Raw genomic sequence first — 14,632 nt, 5'->3', positions numbered from 1 at the left:
GGATTATAAAGTGAATGCGAGAACTAAAATGCTTGCCATATAGAAAATCCGGTTTTTGGAGTATAAGTTACTCCTTGGGGGAAATATATAATATACGATATGGACACTTCTTACCCTTAGCGGCCATTTTCATCACCATGATGGATTTAAATGATGATGCAATATCTCAGTTAGCACGAGGTTGTTATAAATGAATTCCTTTGTCCATAAAATAAATTCAATAACATACAAATCTCTTCCTAGTTGATGTAAAATACAATAAATTACGATTTGCTTGTTCCAGCTAATACGTTGGCGGCCATCTTGGATTAAATGATGTTGTGATGCCGTAATTAATTGTGAATAGTTCATAATGTTAACGAGCTCATATTTCAGTTTGTATTATTAAAATTAGCTATATAATCACATACAGATTAATATTGAGAAACGTTATACATTTTTCAGAAACAAATGCCCCCTCTTTATTACAGTTTTGACAGAAACAAAAGTCCATCATGCCCCCTCTTTAAGCCATCGGACTACAAAACTCAGTTTTCTGACTTTAAGCTACCCTGCAGAAAGCTGAGGTCCCAGGACAGCGTGCTTGGACCTTAATTGGATATAAGCACGAAAATAAGTTCAAAATCAAATTCAAAATCAAATGATGCAGTTTTGAGATCCAGATACATACACCTATCAAAAAAGCATAGTTAAGTTTGGTGCCCTCGGATGGTACCAATTGGTCAACTTTGGGGTCCCGGCTCATGCACTACGATGCCGATTTGGACAGAGTCCACTATATACATGTGTGGATGTGGAAAAATAAAGGCATTTATAGAAGAACAAAAAAAAGCTGAGGTAATAAATAAATTAACAAACTCGTCACCAGTTTTATTATAAAATTTATGCAACTCATAAAATAATTTTCATTTGTCATTCGCTAAAGCTCGTGAATAGTGCAACTTATTTCACTCGGGACATAAATGTGATACTAACTGGAACTGATAACTCGATTTTTATCCACTATTTGGATAGTGACATAATTCTTCTATAACAAGTACGTTGCTTATTCGATACGTTTTATATTACCCCCATGCTGATGAAGGCAATAGCCAGTTCCATATTATTGAACAAAACCGCCATTTAATGCTAGACTCAAACTGTCAACTGTCACGACGAAGTTGGCCAACTCGATGGTTGCGTTGTAAATTGCCCAACTCCTGACTTACAACGGGTGCCCTCGTATTAACAACTAATGGGTTATACGACGAGAATCCAGTTAAAAGAGCGCTGGTCAACTTTCTGCTGGCATTTGGTAGTCTGAACCTAGTATTAGTTTTTGTATACTTTTCGTTTCATAGATGTTCATAAATGATGAGAAAATATTAAGATTACATATTAAATGTTGAAAGCAAAATTTACTAGTTAAAAATGTGTGTCAACCTTTACTGAACGTTTGCATAACAATCACCTAGACTATAATTGTAAAACGTGTTGTGACAAATTATGTAAACAATTTTGCACTTGCGTTGAAATGCTTCATTTCATTTCAAGTTATTTTCATGCTTATATCCAATTTAGGTTCAAGCACGCTGTCCTGGGCACACGCCTCAGCCAACTGGGCTGCCTGTCCAGAACAGTGGGTTAGTTGTTAGTGGTTATAAAATGCTTTCAACAAATGCATGACGGACATTAACTTTAAACGTAACGTTTTCAGCTCAATCGATAAACCCATTAGTTATATGACACATCGGCTCTCAGCTCTAACTACTTTAATCAGCTCTATAGGTGGTTATCGATAAAGTATCTCTTCATTGCGAAAACAATTGTGTTTGTCCTGTGACTCTTTTGAAGATCAATCAACCCAATGTTTCACTCCACACTTGTAAGGACTATTCACCTTAATACCATTGACGGCTTTTATTTAATCGAGTTTCAAAATACTTCAGATTGGACTGGGAACTCTTTGTTTACCGCGTACATATCCACAAACGGTTCAAACATGGCCACCAAGGGTCCAAAATCTGACACGACCAGACTCTGGATCTGGAGTGGAGCGGCTTTAGATCATATAAATGTGCCTATATATACAATATGTCCATACAACATGCTTGTTTTTAACCGAGTATAACGTGATACGTTTAATATTTACCAACCCGATGATTCTGATGTAAAAAACACATTGATCAGATTGTAACGAAAGAATTTACCACAAAGAACACGTCGAATTCCAATGTAAACATGACTACCTCTGATTTCAAATGTTACAAGCACAATGGACTGTGAACAATGTCCGGCAGTATGTCAGTCTGGATCGATAGAAGGGAAAATACGCGTGAAAACATAATATAGAAAGATTTGAGGGTATTCTAATGTGTATTAGAATACCCTCAAATGTTTACGTATGTTTTCACGTTCGCCGGTCTGTCCGTTTATGGATTATACCCTCGTGAATCGATCCATCCTAGCATTCATTTTTCAGTACTCGTTTTCATATTCTTACATCAATTGCTGATTTATTTTAGATCCTGGGGTGTCGGTAAACATTAATTCGTTGGCGATTTTTTCTTCATTCGTCAATTGATTCATTAATACAAAAAACGCCTCTAGAGTATTTGTAGACGGTAGCAACGAACCTTTTAACAATTATTTGCAACCATAATTATCAACATGAAAAGAACATATATAAACTAATTGTTTAAAGGGACATGCCTGAGTTTGCTGCATTGTAAGATGTTTCCGACTAATAAAATATTTCTACGATTAAACTTACAAATGAAATATATTTTCTTGTTTAGAATATCAGTGTCTGTATATTCAATGTGTTTCTGGTCGTCTTAATATTTGTAAGAAGCCCAAACTGGATTTCGTCTTCAAATAATTTCGTACGTACGAAAAACTACATTTTAGGAAATAAAACGAAATTTAACCCAGTACAAATATTAAAACGATCAGCACCTGTTTAAAGCCGCACACCCTAGTTCCATCCAGCGAAAATAAATTATAATTTGGTTAATCAACACACTTAGATCACGTTTTTATCAAATGGAGTGAAAAAGCAGGTTTTATATCGATAAATACCATGGGAATCCCTATGTCCCAATTGCTTGAAATAATGTTGAAAGTTAGTATTCTGATGTCACCGGTAGAAGCACAACAATGCCTACGTCACGACAAATTTCACAGACTTGGGGTGCGTTCGTTTCACCTCTCCTGGACATGTTCCAACTGTTCTGTCCTGGTTGTATCCCCTCTCCAGATATCGTAAGACTTAGCAAAATTATTGGTTTTAAGGGTTTATAACGTTTTGTATTGAGACACTTACTTGTCTGAACTTTATTGTTACTGAAAATGTTCACGAACTGTGAAGAAAAATCTCACAAATGAACAACAACAAATCGGATGTTGATTGCGCGAACCGTGCACGAGAAAACAAACCGAACCAAAATGATAACGGTCACGTGATATACCAACGTCTGTGACATTAAAAATAGATTGGACCTCGCTTGCTTAACGGTTTTTTCTCGACAACACGTTTTGTGAAAAAATGAAAAAAAATGCATTTCGTGGTTTTTTGCAAACATCAGGATTACCAAAAAGCACTTCAGGTGAATGGAAATGTGTATTCTAAATAATAAAATGTAAGTAAAGTGCAATTTTATTTGTGAAAAATGGGGTTTAATAGCGAAAAACAACGCCGTAATGGTTAACAAATAAACGTAACTAGGGTGTGTCCCTTTAATATACAGCCACTAATATTTTATGCAGGAAAATATATTTGATATGTAATTGCAATCGCTAAAAAGTCTCTGTTTGTCGATGATAACATCTTAAACATTGCAACAAACTCAGGAATGTCCCTTTAAGTACACGAGTCTAAATATACTGTGTCAAATTAAAAATTTCACACCCGTTTCATCTTGGCTAATTAGCAAATATGACAGAAGAACGTGTTAAATAAAGTATGTGTTTATTGTATGACGCCCAAAGAAAGAATAGGAATACATATTGAGTCAAAAATCTATTCGATGCGCCCACAAAACAACAGTCAAAATGATAATTCACAAGCACGGTCGTCTGATGAAATCACAGGTTCAGTAGCGCGTATGCCCTCCATGTGTACCCACAATTGCAAGGTAACGCCTCCTCTTTGACCGCCTGATGCATGTAAAGACAGCATTAGGGATACGGCGCCATTGTTCCACTAATGAGGCACCAAGTTCCTGCAAAGTCTGTTGAGGGTTCCTGAGAGTGCGCAGGCGTCTTCCCAGCACACCCCAGACGTGCTCGATGGGATTCAGGTCGGGCGACCTTGAAGACCAATACCATGGCATTGATGCCCGAGTTCCTCAGGTATTCCCTTGTCAAGATGGCCGTGTGGTGTCTGGCGTTGTCATGCTGAAAGATCAGGCCTGGACCATGAGCTGCCATGAAGGGCACAAGTTCCTGGGCCAGCACTTGGTCGCGGTATGTAGCAGCGTTGAGGTTGCCACGAATGACAAGAAGTCAAGAACGTCCATTTCCATAGAAAGCACCCCAAACCATTACACTTCCTCCTCCGAATCTGTCAACTTCACTGACACAACACTGAGCATGACATTCACCATGTCGTCTCCAAACCCTCTGCCTGCTATCGGCAAATCACAGTGTGATTCTCGATTCATCGCTAAACACGACTCTATTCCATTCCCTCTGAGTCCATCGCAAGTGGCGTTGTTCCCACAGTTGACGTTGACGTCGATGAAATTGGGTCAAAATGGGTCCAACATATGGGCGCCGTGCGTAGAGGTTAGCGGTTTGCAGCCGATTTCGGATCGTTTGCGCGGACACCCGACGTCTGAAAAGTTCATTACTGATTGGTGTAGCTGTCATGAAACGGTTGCGGAGGTGACGTAACACAATATGACGGTCATCTGCTTATAACGACACACGTGGTCTACCCGGTCGGGGGCGATCAGCTGTGGTGCCCGTTTATTGTACTCGTGTCCGCAGATCATAAATTGCCCGTAGACTGTAACCCAACGCCCTTGCAATGTCAGCCACTGACGTTCCCGCGTGCAACATATGCGAGGCGTGGCATCATAACAGGTTGTACAAAATATCGTTTTAATGTGTTTTTTCGTTCTGTCAGACTACTGTGAGCAAGTAACGATGAAAACACGAGTGCTATTGTAGTCACGTAACCAGTGCACGTGCTATGGATCGGGTCACGTGGGTTGTGATGGGCTTGAAATGGAGTGTAGACATTGTCATTACAATATTTATTCCCGAAAAATACCTGCTTTCAACAATCATTGACTTTATTATTCAAATTTTAGATTGTGACGTTTTAAATTTGACTCAGTATATAACATTTTGTTATCGATGTGATTGGGGAGTAATGCGGGGTCGTTAAATAGTGTATTGATTTGAACGAAGTTCAAAAAGTTGTCTTAAAGGTTTTAAATATCACATTATTTTTTACAAGTTCTAGTGTATACTATCATTTCTTTTATTCTTGTTTAGAATATCAGTATCTGTATATTCAATGCGTTTCTGGTCGTCTTAATATTTGTAAAAAAAACAAATTGGATTTTGTCTTCAAATAATTTCGTACTTACGAAAAAACAATATTTTAGAAAATAAAATGACATTGAACCTAGTAAAAATATTAGAACGGTCAAAAACACGTTTAATGTTTTATGCAGAAAAATGTATTTGATATTTAATTACAATCGTTAAAAAGTCTCTGTTAGTCGATAACATCTTAAACATTGCAGCAAACTCAGGAATGTCCCTTTAAAGACATTAATATGGTCTAGACTAAAATCTTTATACGCACGGGGCGATAAACGGTATGTTCCTCGGAAAGCAGGGACCATATCTTCGAAGCTATCTTAGCACTACGATATCGTAAAGCCGTCGGGGGTTAAGACAGCTTCAGAAATACGTGGCCATGGTCTCTGTCTGAAAACATATTGAACTGTTATTATTATGTTATACTGATTGAAGCAGACATTATTTTTATTTCTTCAGAAATTGTTTGTGGTACTCCTCCTGTTATAATGGATGCTTCAGCAAACCAGACATCCGGGAAATTCGGTGACGTCATAGTCTACACCTGTAACACGGGCTTCAGCCAGACTGGGGGAGACAGTGGTCAAATGTTCTGCAATGAATCGGGTTTATGGACTGAAAGCACTGTACAGGCTGCCCAGCCTATCTGCCAGAGTAAATAAAAAAAATTCATATATATATATATATATATATATATATATATATATATATACACACACACACACACACACACACACACACCTGATGTTAGTAGTCAGAGATGGATTTTAAGGAATTCTAAGAAAACATCATAATGCCATTTTTTTTATAGTCTTGTTTGGTTTCATGTTTCTTGGAGGGGGGTCTGGGTTTGTTTTTTGTGTTTGTTTTGTTTTGTGGGGGTTTGGAGGGGTTATTATTATTTTTATTATTATTTTTTTTAATTGCTGTTTTATTATTTTAATTGCTTTTTTATTACGCTACAGTTACTGTTTTTACTGCTATTGCAATTTTTAAAGAACGAAATCAATCTTCTTGCTCTCAGATCCGAATGAAGCAAGGATATATTCAAAGTAATCTTCAAATTCTTAACTCAGTACAACTTTAGCCTATTTGTTAACAACTTGGCACATCTCAGCCAAGACGGTTATCAATTCAAATGTTACAGCAAATAAGAAGTTAACGTCAAGAAATGACTAATGAAAAGTTATCTCTTATTCTGTGCGTGTTTATTATCTCTCCACCTGTGTGTGTTTTAGTGGGTATGTTGCATTTTGAACTATTGTGTTTTATTGCAGTCATAACGTGCGGAGCTCCTCCTGGTGTATCAAATGCTTCCCCTTCCCAGAATTCCGGAAATTACGGTGACATCATTCACTATTTGTGTGACGTCGGCAACGTTCAGACAGGTGGTTTGATTGGTCAAATGTCATGTGATGCTTCTGGGTCATGGGTCGCCGACAGTCAGTACGGTGAGCCGCCGACGTGTGGAAGTAAGTTTTCTTTGTTGGTATTGTTGTCCTTTAAAACAACTTATCAAGGAATAAATATTAAGTAATTTAGTACTAGTAAAAGTGTTATTGAAACAGGGTTTGTTGGGGGGGGGGGGGGGGGGGGGGGGGGGTTGTTGTTTGTTTGGGGATTTTTTGTGTTGTTTATTTTGGGGTTTTTTTTTGTTGTTGTTGGGGTTGTTGTTGTGTGTGTTTTTTGTGTGTTTTTTTTTTTTTTTTTTTTTTTTTTTTTTTGGGGGGGGGGGTGTAAATGAAACAATTCTGCCTCAATCCTCTGGGAATTGAAAATTTTCGAAAATGATTTATGGGTTACGCAAAAACAAGTCGACGTAACCCAATTCGTTTTTGTGTAGCCAATCAAGACCTTGTAAATGGTGTTCTAAATTTAATGCGAGAGCGAAACATTGGGAAGGAAAGAAGGAAGGAGATGTTTTATTTAACGACGCACTCAACACATTTTATTTACGGTTATATGACGTCAGTCTTATGGTTAAGGACCACACAGATATTGAGAGATGGAACCCGCTGTCGCCACTTCATGGGCTACTCTTTTTCGATTAAGCGGCAAGGGATCTTTTATATGCACCATCCCAAAGACATGATTGTGCATACCACGGCCTTTGTTACACCAGTTGTGGAGCACTGGCTGGAACGAGAAATAGCCTAATGCGGATCGATTGTAGATCGACCGCACATCAAGCGAACGTTTTACCACTGGGCTACATCCCGCCCCGCGAAAATTGGGTTACGCAAAACTAGATTTGCGTGAATGAAACTATCATTTTCGCAATTATCAGAGTGCTGCTGACTTATTAAGAGTAGCTTTATAAGTGTTATTTTAAAAAACCCGCTGTATTCTATAATTATATTGCCACAGTTTTCTTGGCTATAGTACTGTACAGTTATTAAGGAAGAGGTGGAGTATGTAGGTAGCATGTAGCAAAGTCTCTTTCGTGAGGGTACAAGTAGAAATCTTCAAGATAGCTTTAAATTTGACAATTGAAAGTTATTATAAGTATTATCCTCTTAGTATATTTATTACACTAAGAATAAACTTATGTATCAGGGGACAATTTCACAAAACATCGTAAGTATACGTCTGCGACATTTACACGTGTTTCGCATCTATTTCACGAAGAAAATTACATCGTTAAGGAAACTGGAGCATTTTAAGGACAAAACAAAATGAAATATGTGCATTTCTAACTATGTTTGTTGTACTATAATAGTAAGAAGAACGGTGTTTTAGTCGTTGATTTAAGTTTACGTGCAAAACTAGGCTTACGATGTTTAGTGAAATTGGGCCCAGTTGTATTATAATTACTATTTTAAACATACAATACATATGCAGTTTGTTGTTACCATCGACAAGATAACAAGTTAACAAAAACTTCAGTATTTTCGAAATACGTTTACTCATAATATACTTTACTTCAGGGCGGCCTTGTGAATCTCCCCCTCCCGTACCCCTGACTAATCCCAATACAACGTTCGGCTATTACGGTGACGCTGTTGTGTACACGTGCAGCGTTGGGTACACGCAAACAGCTGGAGATAATAGTCAAATGGTGTGCAACCAACTGGGAATGTGGACTTTAAATCCGCCAACTGGAAGCATCCCACTCTGCACAGGTAGGCTTTCTGTCTGTGTGTCTTTGTGTCTGTCTTAAAATGACACCACACGAGTGCTTCGTACGAGGATTGCCGATTGCATAGCAATCAGTGATTCGGATGGAATCGTAATGTGCGTCACTATTCTCGTACGACGCACTCGTATAGTGTGTCGTGGCCTTTACTCTCTGTCTTGCTGTGTAATTGTCTGTATGTATCTCAGTCTTTCTGTAATGTATGTCTGCAGGTCTGTCCGTCCATTATATATCGTTACATACTTCTTTCTCAGTAATAAAATATGTTAGCCTCCTTATTTTACTATATTAATAATATATATATATATATATATATATATATATATATATATATATATATATATATATATATATATATATATATATATATACCCATTCACATGAAAGGAGCCAAATATCTTATCTGAATTTTTTTTTTTTTTTCAGGGTATATACAAGCACAACCCAGATAATATACACAAGAAATACATGGATATATATTTTTATCGTCTTATTTTTTCCTTTTTTAAAAACGTTTTTATATATTTAATTTTTGTAATTTTGCATTAAAATGGTTTCTCCGTTAAGTCAGATAATAACATGCCATCACAATTCTAGTTCTTTCCTGATAAATATATTTTATAGTATTACACACATACACAAAAACCAACTGCACACACACACTCGCACGCACACGCATATACAATCGTACCCACACGCATACACACACGCACTCACACATACACACACACTGTGTTTCCTCTATGATTCTTTATTTCTTTACAGTGGTACACACACACATACACGTACATACACATACCCACACGCACATGCCCACACACACATGCCCACACGCACGCGCACACAGAAACATTGTTTCCTCTGTTTCTCGTTTCCAGTGGTGTCTTGTCCAGCCCCGTCACCTGTCACAAATGCATCGCCATCAGTGAATTCGGGTGTGTACGGCGATTCCGTGCACTACCTGTGTGACGCAGGCTATCGGCGAGTGTCGGGAAACATCGGCAGGATGACGTGTGATGACGCCGGAAAGTGGAAAGTTGACTCTACGTACGGAGAGCCGCCGCTCTGTGAAGGTACGAATCCATGCATTCAGTCACGGCGGGGCGCGACGAGGGCCCCGTTCGACGATGCGATCATACCCCTAAGATCACCTTAACTTGTGAATAGCTATCTTATGCACTTAAGGTGATCTTAGCTCTAAGATCGCTCCGTGAAACGGGACCTGGGCCCGTGCTTTTAGAGTCCACACTCGTGACTCTAATAGAGTCTGAGACACTAATGTCATGACGCCATACAAAATGTATGTCTGTGTACGCCAACAAACCAATCACCTTGTCGGTACTAAATATGACGTCATCACGATTTGGCAAAGCACACACAATGACGTCACGTAGTTTAAAGCGTTTGTGTTTACGTCTTTCTGGTTCCAGTGTTAAACTTGTAATAAAATGGTAGTTTAATGCAATTCCTTTTTTTATTATTTTTTTTACAGAATATATAGAACTTTGGGTTTTGGAAATTATCTGTGAACCGTGAATAAAATACAAAGTTAAAGCAATACCCAGAACAGTACGGTAGTTTACGTCGTTTCCATATATATGGACGTGTAGCCGATGTAGGCTGTATCGAAAATAAACAAATGTATGTCCCTCGGGAAATAATGTTCACTTGTCACTCGCTATGTAGCTCGTGACACGTACAAATTATTTCACTCGGGACATAAATGTGATAATAACTGGTAACTCGTTTATTATCATATGTATATATATATATATATATATATATATATATATATATATATATATATATATATATATATATATATATATATATATATATATATATCCTATAACTTACCCATTATATCCATGTCATAAACTCATGAGATAATTTAGTGTAGTAATCCGGTTAATAATGGTATGCAAATTTGTAAGGTATTTTGGTAATGTATTGTTGTGGATGGGCCATTTGCTTACAAGCCAACAAGACCTGTGTACCTGAGCGTGACGTTTTCAAATATTTAGTTAAAATGCGTGACGTCAAACTAATTTGTGCTAATCGCGATGATGTCATATTACCAATGGCGGCGACTTTAGTACTGTGATTTACTAAAAATGGAATTAAATGTTATTTTAGAAGTGTTATAGGCTAAATAGAATTCGCCACTCGTGTAAAATATCAACGTCGTCTAGTTAATAGGTATTTGTCTCGGTAGAGCCTCGACAAATACCGATAAACGTAGACTCGGTTGATATTTTCCATATTGAAAAATGAAATTCATGACGAATCTTATATAAACAACACGAAGAAAATAGATTACACTGTGACGTGAAGTTAACCTGACAATCACGTGTTTGTGATGCGAAGTGAAAAGGGTTGTAAATATCTTTTAGTCGAAAAATATATAATATAATATCTTAATGTTCAGTGCTTTAAGAATTTGATAACTTTGCAAATTAGATGTAAATTACACGAGGTCACGACACTAGGTTTATTGACATTTAAGCAAACTACTAAGGTGACACTCCATAATTGACGTATGTATTCATAGTCGTTAAATAAAAACATTTCAATAGCAATTGTACACTGAAAGCTGTCCAGCGTGGGACATCAAAAATTACGTCATTCGAGTTTGACGTCATTTCCATTCAAAAAGACACCACGCCACACATTCTTACGTGATTTGAATATGTAGTAATGGCGAACTGGAACTAAAGTTGCGTGTACAGTTTACAAAAACACGTTGTATTAAGCTTGAGATTATATGATAAGGAGATTATTATCATCGTGTGTTTCGGTATCGTCAATATCATATATTAAGAATAAAAATAATGTATAATGCTCGTCAGAGGCTCGCATAATACAATTTGTATTCCTAATATATGATACTGACGATACCGAAAACTACTCTGGTAATAACATATATAAGCATTTAATGTCAATCCGGAATTGAAAATATTTCCGTCTCAGATTTTTTAAATATATGACTGCATCTGGCTGTAGTACAGGTGGTTCTGGAACAATTTCACACCAGCCGCCGCTTTCGCTATAGGACGGGGGATTTAGCTCAGTCACTTGAGGTGTTTGCGTCGCAGGATCGAACCACCTCAGTGGATCCATTCAACTGATTGGGTTTTTCTCGTTCCAACCAGTGCACCACAACTGGTCAAAGGCTGTGGCATGTGCTTTCCTGACTGTGGGAAACTGCATATAAAAGATCCTTTGCTGCATTAAGAAAAATGTAGCGGGTTTCCTCTGATGACTACGAGTCAGAAATACCAAATGTTTGACATGCCATAGCTGATGATTAATTAATCAATGTACACTAGTGGTGTCATTAAACAAAACAAACAAACAAACTAATAGAGTCTGATACTTTAACGTCATGGCAAAGCTATACAAACTGCATGCATGTGACGTCATTGGAAATTGAGTCTGGATTCTTTTTTTATAAGCATGGGCCCTGGTTCCCATTAGTCTGTAACATGTCGCTTTTTAACGTTCGCTATGCAAAAAGTCAATGCTCAATATTACAAAATAACATGAGCAAAATCCAGTCAGAAGACTACCATTGAAAAAGACCAATTGTTTTAATTCTTCCCCAGTTACTGGAAGTGAATATGTGAACCACAACATACGTCACAATTATGAACTACAGTGGATCGAGATGAATGAACTCTCACCCGGAAGTGCGACCTGAGTGATAGAAGTAATTGTAAAGATAATAATTGAAAAGAAACAGCCCCACAACAGCATGTCATTTCGTCATATGTTTTGTTTTTCCATAGGAGTAAGCTGCGGTACTTCTCCTGCCGTCCCTAACGCTAGTGCGAACCAGTCATCCGGGGTATTTGGTGACGTGATACAGTACCAGTGCAATGTGGGATACGTGGATTACACCGGTAACGTTGGTAGGATGACGTGCAACTCGTCTGCACTGTGGGACCCGAATACCACTCAGGGTGCCCCGCCAGACTGCCAGGGTATGTAATATGCAGACGGTTTTTTTTTTTTTTTTGGGGGGGGGGGGGGGGGGGTCTCGTGGTGGAGTAGTGTTTCTTACACACCCGTTGGTGAGAACATCATTCGTTATTTATGTACGTGGCATGTACGTGTGTTAACAATTTTAAGATATACGACTGGCTGCTCCTAGGTGATGATCAGGTCACCAATTCCATGGCATATATCCAATGAAAAACAACACAAATGAAATAGATTACACTGTAACGTGTAGTTAACCTGACAATCATGTGTCTGTGATGCGAAGTGCAAAGGCTTGTAAATATCTTTATATTTTTTAGTCGAAAAATATGTTAAAATTTGCTTAAAACCTGGTCTTTGAGGATATGTAAGAAATACAATAATACACTCGTGTCCGTTAGATACCATTTATCTCACAACGCATTGCTTTCGCTCGTTAGATACATTTTAACTAGTTGTGAGATAAATGGTATCTAACGGCCACTCATATATTATTTTCTATATAGCTGGAGGCTATATTTGCATTCTCTATCAATGATGATGTTTACCTTAATTTGAGATACAATAGACGATGTATGTTGTGTGCTGGGTTGTCGATAACCATTAATTAATTAATTAATTCTATTAATGATGGAGGGTTATGGTTTATAAATTTTCACCACTCAAAACAGGGTGTGTGTGTGTGTGTGTGAGAGAGAGAGAGAGAGAGAGAGAGAGAGAGAGAGAGAGAGAGAGAGAGAGAGAGAGAGAGAGAGAGAGAGAGAGAGAGAGAGAGAGAGAGAGAGAGAGAGAGAGTGTGTGAGTGTGTGTGTGTGTGTGTGTGTGTGTGTGTGTGTGTGTGTGGGTGTGTGTTGTGTGGGGGTCGAATCCATCCCCATCCATCCCTGCTTAAGCAAATTTTTTCCGGGAGAGCATGACTCGACTCCCCTATAAACGTCGTTTGTCACAGTCTACAGATAGAAATATTAGGGCAAATGCTGGCAAAACGGAATACACTGAAAGAAAAATGACTTACTTATTTTATTTATTGCAGTCGCAACCACAACATCAACAACTTCTACCTCAGGAAGTACAACCACCACCGGTACTACAACTACCACACCACAGTCGACATCCACGTCAACATCGTCGGAAACTATTACACCTGGACAAAGTCAGTCAACAATTCCAATGACAACAGAAGATCCAGTTAAAGATATCCCGGTGTATAAGAAGTACAAGCCGCCTGTACACGAGGCCAAGGGGGCGGAAGTGTTCGGGGGATTTGCCATCATAATCCTCTCTCTGTTCGGTCTGAGCATAGTCCTGGTGGACCTCATCAACATAAAGCAGCACATTCGGTTAGCGACCGGTAATTTCAGGGAGGTCAAGGCCGTTCTTGACGAAAAATTACGAAGATCGAGTAGTTATGACGTCAACAATGACGACAAATCACGGAAAGACCCGAAGAAGTCCGAGCCAGAGAACAAAACAACCGATAACGTTGAAAAGGGTTTACCACCGCCACCACAGACTTCAAAAACCCAAAACGGTGATATTGGCAAGAGAAATATAGACAGCGAAAGCACCGAGATGAGGCCTCGTGTTGGATCGACTGGTTCCGTGCCTCGACGACAGCCAGAGGTGATGCGGCCGAGATTAGGGTCGGCTGGTGCACGAGTAAGTCCTGCAGCAAGTTATCCGCCAATTACGGAACACCCAACTAAGTTCATATAGAAATTTGCCTGGCTTCACAAAATAGTCGGGTGTTTAGATTCTTTGGTGTATATTTGCTGTATTTTATTATTATACATGTATCAGTATTTTTCAACGTTTGTTGGTTCGGATGGGGGATCGGATGAAAGAGATTATACGCACATTTGTTTTATTAGTCCCCTTCCTACGGGCCTCGATGGCGCAGTGGTTAGTCCATCGGAATATAGGCTGGTAGGTACAGGGTTCGCAGCCCGGTACCGGCTTCAACACAGAGCGAATTCTTAA

The 14,632-nt window shown here is 38.5% G+C and overlaps 1 protein-coding gene across 1 annotated transcript in view; it reads left to right on the top strand.

Moving 5' to 3' along the window:
* The window catches only part of LOC121373951 (sushi, von Willebrand factor type A, EGF and pentraxin domain-containing protein 1-like), a 47,757-nt gene extending 33,125 nt beyond the window's left edge, over window positions 1–14,632 (top strand). Inside the window, exons 8-13 of the mRNA XM_041500799.1 lie at window positions 5,995–6,189; window positions 6,813–7,007; window positions 8,463–8,657; window positions 9,550–9,744; window positions 12,460–12,654; window positions 13,686–14,632. Coding sequence (XP_041356733.1) covers window positions 5,995–6,189; window positions 6,813–7,007; window positions 8,463–8,657; window positions 9,550–9,744; window positions 12,460–12,654; window positions 13,686–14,368 — 1,658 coding nt within the window. The 3' untranslated portion in view covers window positions 14,369–14,632. The remainder of the gene's footprint in view (window positions 1–5,994; window positions 6,190–6,812; window positions 7,008–8,462; window positions 8,658–9,549; window positions 9,745–12,459; window positions 12,655–13,685) is intronic.

Source organism: Gigantopelta aegis, chromosome 6 (genome assembly GCF_016097555.1).
Source record: "Gigantopelta aegis isolate Gae_Host chromosome 6, Gae_host_genome, whole genome shotgun sequence".
NCBI classification, from domain to species: Eukaryota; Metazoa; Mollusca; class Gastropoda; order Neomphalida; family Peltospiridae; genus Gigantopelta; species Gigantopelta aegis.
The sequence above is the reverse complement of the archived record's forward strand: the minus strand, read 5'-3'. Positions and strand labels throughout refer to the sequence as shown.